Genomic DNA, 7,800 nt, shown 5'->3' with positions numbered 1-7,800 from the left:
GAGGGAGAGAGAGAGAGACAGAGGGAGAGAGAGAGAGAGAGAGAGAGAGAGAGAGAGAGAGAGAGAGAGAGAGAGGGAGGGAGAGAGAGACAGAGAGAGAGAGAGACAGAGAGGGAGAGAGAGAGAGAGAGAGAGAGAGAGAGGGAGGTAAATATTATTGTATTTCTGTATATTGTCAGAGGATGAAGGTGTTGGTGTTGATATTGTTGATATGATGGGATGTTTGAGGTGATGTCACTCTGACTCTTACATGCTATGAGGAAGTCGTCCGTCTGGCAGCCGGAGTCTCTGGTGTGATGGAGGCGTGCGCTGAGTGACAGGTCCTCCTGACACAGAGAGAGCTGCTGGTTGGCGTGGATGATCACTGTTCGCTCCCTCGCTACCGGCGATTCATCAGAGTCTGAGTGTGCAGAGAAGCAGCATATGGAGCAGAGTCAAGATGATTTAGTCTCTGAGCAGCTTTGGTTGTGATTCATTCACAGTGATGGTAACATTTCGCTCACTAGCCTCATCAAAGGAAGTAACTAAGCAATTAACTGCAGAATCAGGAAGCGGCTCCGCAGAGTCTCACTGCCTTGTACACTGTAGAGTTTAGAGTTTGGGCAACTGTTTAAATCTCTTTACAGTCTCTAGCAGCCACCTGGTCATCATAAACATTAAGCTGTGAATTGATCAGTTTGCTACTAGACTCCAAAAGCTACAAATCACTGAATTGTCCTTATTTTCCTTAAAGGTTTGGTTATTCAACATACCCATATCCTGTTGGACTCGCTTGGGTATTCCTGTGATAGTCTTCCTCCTCCTCAGCTTCCTTCTCCTCTGAAGCACCGATTGGGAATGAACAAGGGAGCAACGAGCACTTGCTTCCCTGTCAAACCCAACACCTGCAAATCCAGGTGATACTAGCCATTTAAACCACCATGGTTGTATTTGTATAGATGACAGGTTAAGGTGTGGGTGCGGTCGCGTGTATTCACCTTTACCTGTGACGTTGATGGGGATGATGCAGGAGGAGATGGAGTGGGAGTCGGCGCTGGTCTTCTTGTCGGCTGCAGGGACCTTCTCCTTGGACCAGTTGGTCTGCTTGTCCTGGGTGGGGGGGGCGTTGGGGACAGAGGCCTTGACTCTGAGGCTTCCTGTGACCTCGCCACCTTCACTCTCTGCTGCTGAGGTAGCCTGCGTAGGACAGACGAGGACAGATCAGACACACACACACACACACACACTGATCAGAGGCTGAATCACAAGCAAACACAAAGCAAACTGGACCGATCCAAAGTGAGGGCAGGACTGAACCAAGTGATGTAAAGAGAACAGAGGGAAACAGATGCTTCATACCTTCATGATCCATGGGATGAAGATGCAACCTTCAAAAAGCTGCAGTGAGTGAAAACACTCAAACTATGAGCACAAAGTATAAAAAGGAACAAAAGAAGAAAGGAATCATTTATGATCAATGAGTGAGACAAGAGACTGAATGAATGAATGAATGAATGAATGAATGAAACAAACAAATGAGTCTGATTCCCACCTACACACACATTTGGATCGTCCTGCTCTGGTATCACTCAGCTGTCTTACCTTTCTTTGGCTGGTCTGCATGTCTGCTTCTCTCCCTGGTCGCTCCTGTGGAGGAAGGAAACAACAAACACTTTCATTCAGCACAAAACAAACAAACAAACAAACAAACTACATCCTTTATGTATGAATGAAGTAATCAGGTACTTTTCTCTGTACGGTCTGGATCTCTGTTTCTCTCATGCTCCTCTCCTGAACACACAGCGGGGCCATGATCAGAGACAACACAGGACTATAACATGTCAGTACTGGGATCTGATGTGGAGTCCTTACCTTCCTGGGCTGACAGTCGGACTCTCGCTCCCTCTCTGCTCTCTCCTGCTGCATGGAGACATGGAGACGTTGTGTTACAGCAGCGTTACACACACACACACACACTGATTACAGTCTGTGTACAGAGTTTCACAACAACAAAGGCTGCAGAATAGAATACAGCAAAGAGGGGAAACGCTCTCTGACACACTGGGGGCCTCCACAGCTTAGACTGAGCCGCACTCTTGTTTCAGTTTCAGCAAAGACTGCAAATCTATTCCATATCTTCACACATCATGGCTGAGAGAATGTTATAACTCCATTATAGCATTTAAAAACCAACTTCTGTGTCGTATAAAGCCTGTTCCTGCTGACCGTGTCATCACAGTCTGTCTGCTGTTACTGCCCAGTTAGGTCAGGAGCTTTAAGAGGTAAAATAGCAATAACATGTTCAAACAGTTTAATAGAGTTTAAACTGCTTGCTTGCAATGTTTGTAACTGTGTCTGCTTCCTGTTAGCTAGTTAAACACAGGTGGTACAGACTTTTATCACCAGGACGGGCACAGACCTGTGGCTGTTCACGTGTTAATTGAACTTTGCAGGTCATTGTAAGCTGTTTGTGCTTTACTGACTCTTTACTGAGGCTCTGGATGGAAGCGTCCACCAGCAGGGGGCAGATCTGAACTTCAGTCAAATGTTTCAGCACCTATTGCGAAGAATTGTATTTGATTGGTTGATTGGAAAGGTTTCACTCCTTACTGCTCGAGCCAGGCGACTCCTCTGCTGGCGGCGGATGCTGTGTGGTGAGGGGAAGGAGGCATAGGGGGCGCTACAGAGATAGAGATGGTCACCCTGTTCCGTTTCCCGACTGGTGGACCTCTGCCGCTGCTGTTCGTCTGAGACACACAAACACACACACACACACATGAACACAGGCAGGCTGAGGTGTGTGTGTGTGTGAGTGTGTGTGTGTGTGGCAGGCTGACCTCGATGCAGAGCTCTGAGGCTGAGCTGAGCGCTCCTGTGCAGCTCCTCCACACATGGCGGCCGTGAGCAGGGGTGGAACACGTTGTGTTGTTGGTGCCATGGAGCCTGATAGTGCACAGACAGTTTACTCTCCACGTCCAGGTTTGACACGGCTGAGGGAGAGAAGCAGAGTTCATTAATGCTCATTAACCCTTTATTTATAGATTCATTGTTTATGTATGAATGCTCAGAAAACGTCACATTTGAGCTTCTGTGAGGAACTCCTTTGTCTGTCAAAGAAAATTGAGCCGTGAAAAAAAATATTTTTTTTTTCGCAGTGGTAAATGAGATTATTTACTCTAACTGAAGAAATTAATCAGTCAGCAGAATGACAAATTATGGTGCAGACATAAAATTATTTTCTCTAACTTTAAGTGTGATTTCATCCAAGCACATTAACACACACACACACACACACACACACGCACACACACACACACACACACACACACACACACACACACACAAACACACACACACACACACACACACACACACACACACACACACACACACACACACACACACACACACATACTGAACACACTCAAACACTGAAATAAATATCAATTAATTTATAAAAAAGGTTTTTTGAAAGACAAACGTGAGGAGGATTAAGGGCCTGAGTCTGTGTGTTGTGCCGAATGAGACCAGCAGGTGGCAGCAAACTCAACTCCACACACACCAGCAGCTCAATATGAAAATGTCTCAGTGCTTCATGCTGCTGCTGCCACACACAAAACATGTTACTGTGAATCACATGGAGAGACTCTTCTGTTGATTTTTTAGAAATCACAAACAAATACACAACAAGAGAGAGAGGGGGGGAGAGAGAGAGAGAGAGAAAGAGAGAGGTAGAGAGAGAGACAGAGAGAGAGAGAGAGAGAGAGAGAGAGAGAGACAGAGAGAGAGGGAGAGAGATGGAGAGCGGGAGAGAGAGAGAGACAGAGAGAGAGAGAGAGAGAGAGAGAGGGAGAGAGACAGACAGAGAGAGAGGGAGAGAGATGGAGAGAGAGAGAGAGAGAGAGAGAGGGATGGAGAGAGAGAGGTAGAGAGAGAGGTAGAGAGGGAGAGAGAGAGAGAGAGGGAGAGAGAGATGAAGAGAGAGAGAGAGAGAGAGAGAGAGAGAGAGAGAGAGAGAGAGACGGAGAGACTGCAAGCATTCATCTCTCTTTTCTGATCTCCGAGCCTCTTTAGCTTTTGTTATAAATCCTCTTTTAAACCATTAATTCAGAATTCAAAACGCAGTTGTGTCTTTGAAAGCCACATTGTACATCAGTAGCCAGGCAACCTTTCACTGCTGATCAAGGCTCACGTGTGTGTGTGTGTGTGTGTGTGTGTGTGTGTGTGTGTGTGTGTGTGTGTGTGTGTGTGTGTAATTAAGTCAGCAGCTCACATCAGCAGCATGTAAACTAGAGGGTTGGGTTCTGTTGGACTGAAGTGAGGCTTGTTCTAACACCAACAGCTTCCAGGCTCAGTGACCTGTTTTCACTCAGTGTGACACCAGGACGCTTCACCTAAAGGAGGCGTGTCCTTACATGCTCTTCCTTTCATTCATGTTTCTATTCTGAAACATTAGAAATAACTTCATGCGGACACACACCACAGATCCACTTTGACTCCTCCTTGCTGTCCCTCGAGTGAAACAGATCCTGTTAGGTAAAGTCTCACAGCCTGGACCAATCACAGTCCCAGCTGGGGACAGACCAACAAAAACTGGACGGTCAGCTCAACCATTATAATAACAATAACAACAGTCACGTAACAATCATTTATCAAAGCTCTGCAATATCAGCTGTGTATGAAAACATGGAGCTACAGACGCACACACACACACACACACACACACACACACACACACACACACACACACACACACACCTGCACTCATGCGCGCTTCACATTGTGAGTGAAGAGAATCATTCAGCTCTGACTAGAACAGAACCTGCATAGTCACCAAAACTAATCCAAAAATAACACAACAGCTAGACTCTGTGTACTGCACCACACTATAGTATCTGTACAGTCTGCAGTTTATGTTCAGTCAGGTGGATCCTACATGTTTGGATCTGTGTCCTGTATAACCTGAACAAGCTGCAGGAACGCCACTCAAACACACAGCAACGCACCAGCAACAAAGTTCAGGAGTATTAAAGTTATATGTATGTTTTAAGCCATCACACACACACACACACACACACACACACATACACACACATACACACACACCCTGTTCATACCTCCACTGTCCCATTCCAGCTTTTTCCTTTCTGTCCCGCAATTTCTCTTCCTCCTCCGCATTTGTTTGAAACGAAGCTTATGCTGAGAGTTTCCCATGGATGCTTGAATTCACACACTCACACACGCACACACACACCCCTCAAACACACTGATCTAATTGTCCATCATCCCTCTCTTTAATGCTGTATTCCTCTATTCCCCCAAAAAGCTGCAGGTGCAGAGTCAGCAAGTTGCAGCGTCATCATCAGGACCTGCATGCCAACAACACCAACACCACAGAGGAAGAGAGGAGAGGGAGGAGAGGAGGGGAGGGGAGGAGAAGAGAGGAGGGGAGAGGGGGGGTGGAGAGGAGTGGAGGGTAGAAGAGGAGAAGAGAGGAGAGGAAAGGAAGAAAGGAGAGGAGAGGAGGGAGGACTCAGTAGGTAGGACACAGATGACACGTTGACTCTTTGGGAGCTTGTGTGTGTTTGATGCCTCTTGCACCTGCTGCAGCTGCTCCAGCTCAGACTGCAGTGTGTGAGTTAGGAGGAGCTGAGCAGGATCAGCAGATGGGTCGGACCAAGTTTTACTGTTAGCTGATTTGGTAGAGGAAATGGGGAAAGCTATTTTAAAAATTCCTATTTGGAATCCACGAATCCAACTGAGGTTCCGTCTGACTCAGCAGCATGTGGACTGGGATGATGTCACTCACTCCACACATACACCGATCACTATTTACATCCCAAGCAAGCAAAAAACGTGGGTCTGGTCCATGTGAGACGCTGTGAATGTGTGATGTGATGAAAGCATCTGAGCTGAACCGGCGGTTTAGGAGTTAATGGACCAGCCTGTGATGTTACCATGTGAGGTTTCAAAGCTGAGGGCTCTGACACACAGATGAAACCCTGCAGTGTAGAGACGGGGGCCAGTGAATCATCCACGGTTACAATCACATCACTAGCAGGCACACTGATCCACGACATTTACCATGAGCACATCACTTTCTGATACAGCTCTATTTGCTCCCCCTCTCTCTCTCTCTCTCTCTCTCTCTCTCTCTCCCTCTCTCTGGTCCAGATGTGAGTGAATGTAAGTCATTAGTAGAGGATGTATTAGGGTGTATCTGGGTCAGGCGGCACACTCCCTTTGGCGGCGAGCGGGGAGAATCTTGTCACAGTAGGCAGCTGTTATATAAGAAACACTGGCGGTCCTGCAGACTCCACACACACACACACACACACACACTCCACCAGACACTCTGAACGTTACTTCTTTACCTTTCAGACTCGGTGCAGCTCAAACTGACCCAGGAACAACGAGCAGCGACCTTCTGATGAACAAAGTCACAGTGTAACTTTCACTCTCACCCTTAATGTAAATCCTGTTTTCTATATGTGAGCTGTAAGCTGTTGCCATAGAGACTAAACAGATCCATCAGGATCCGAGCTGTGGTCATCAGGGTGAATGTATCATAAACAAAGAGACGATTCAGCTCATTTCATTACGCACGTCTTCTTCATGTCTGTCGTGTATCAATGTGCACGTCGATGATGCGTCCTGCAACATTAACACACTGATGTCTCTGCTGCACACAACAACAACAACAACAACAACAAACGACACATCTCACATCTCAGTCTGTACCTTTGGATCGCACAGGGACGCAGCCGAGACCCAGGAAAGCCAAAGCCATGATGAGCAGCTGTCCCTCTCCCTCTCTCCCTCTCTCTCTCTCTCTCTCTCTCCTTCCTCTCCTCTTCTCCCGTCTTTCTCAGTCTCTCTTCCCGTCCTCTGGCAGAATCCTCCCCATGTATGTATCAGATCTCTAACGCAGACCCTTCATGAAAACATTCCTCTGCTCGTCCCAACATCCAGACTAGCAAACATCTGCAGCCCCAGATCCTCCCCCCTCCCTCCGCCCTCCACCTCCTCACCCACCCACCTGCTGTCTCCGCTCTCGCTTCCCTCCAGCCGACCCAACAACCCTCCTCTGACACCACACAGACCCTCTTTGTTCCGGGGATATACGGGCACTTTGTCCCCTCTGTGAGCCCAAAGCCTCCTGAGGAATGAGGTACCTACACTTCAACACACACTCCAACATCTCTGCTCCCCCCCCCCCCCCCCCCCGTCAGCTGGTGTCAGATGGTTGAGCCCGCCTGGACCGGGCCTGTCTGACTGTAATCTCTTTATGATGTCCAGGGCAAAGTATTAATGTATTAATCCACCACATGTTGGGAATATGAGTCACATGCTCAGTGTGTGTGTGTGTGTGTGTGTGTGTGTGTGTGTGTGTGTGTGACCCAATCATTTTAATCAAGGAACATGAAAAAACATTACATTATTATGATTCAATACTCCCTTTACTGAAGAGAGAGAGAGAGGGGGAGAGAGAGAGAGAGAGAGAGAGAGAGAGAGAGAGAGAGAGGGAGAGAGAGGGAGAGAGAGAGAGATAGGGAGGAAAGAAAAGGGGGGGAGAGAGACAGGGAGTGAGGGGGAGAGAGAGAAAGAGGGGAAGTGAGAGGGGGGGAGAGAGAGAGATTGGGAGTGCCGGAGAGAGAGAGAGGGGGAGAGAGAGAGTGTGAGTGAGAGAAAGAGGGAGAGAGAGAGAGAGTGAATGAGAGAAAGAGAGAGAGAGGCAAAGAGAGAAAGAGAGAGAGAGAGAGAGAGAGAGAGAGAGAGAGAGAGAGAGAGAGAGAGAGAGAGAGAGAGAGAGAGCAAATC

At 47.7% G+C, this 7,800-nt stretch overlaps 1 protein-coding gene across 1 annotated transcript in view; it reads right to left on the bottom strand.

The window, feature by feature from the left end:
* The window catches only part of nhsb (Nance-Horan syndrome b (congenital cataracts and dental anomalies)), an 11,720-nt gene extending 4,951 nt beyond the window's left edge, over positions 1–6,769 (bottom strand). Inside the window, 11 exon segments of the mRNA XM_076169558.1 lie at positions 251–400; positions 753–884; positions 984–1,176; positions 1,582–1,626; positions 1,726–1,770; positions 1,852–1,899; positions 2,590–2,645; positions 2,648–2,690; positions 2,692–2,726; positions 2,817–2,969; positions 6,721–6,769. Coding sequence (XP_076025673.1) covers positions 251–400; positions 753–884; positions 984–1,176; positions 1,582–1,626; positions 1,726–1,770; positions 1,852–1,899; positions 2,590–2,645; positions 2,648–2,690; positions 2,692–2,726; positions 2,817–2,969; positions 6,721–6,769 — 949 coding nt within the window.
* Positions 6,770–7,800: the final 1,031 nt, after the last annotated feature.

This window comes from Genypterus blacodes, unplaced genomic scaffold (genome assembly GCF_046128005.1).
Source record: "Genypterus blacodes isolate CSIRO-AG114 ecotype Tasmania unplaced genomic scaffold, CSIRO-AGI_Gbla_v1 ptg000208l_1, whole genome shotgun sequence".
In the NCBI taxonomy this organism is placed as follows: domain Eukaryota; kingdom Metazoa; phylum Chordata; class Actinopteri; order Ophidiiformes; family Ophidiidae; genus Genypterus; species Genypterus blacodes.
The sequence above is the reverse complement of the archived record's forward strand: the minus strand, read 5'-3'. Positions and strand labels throughout refer to the sequence as shown.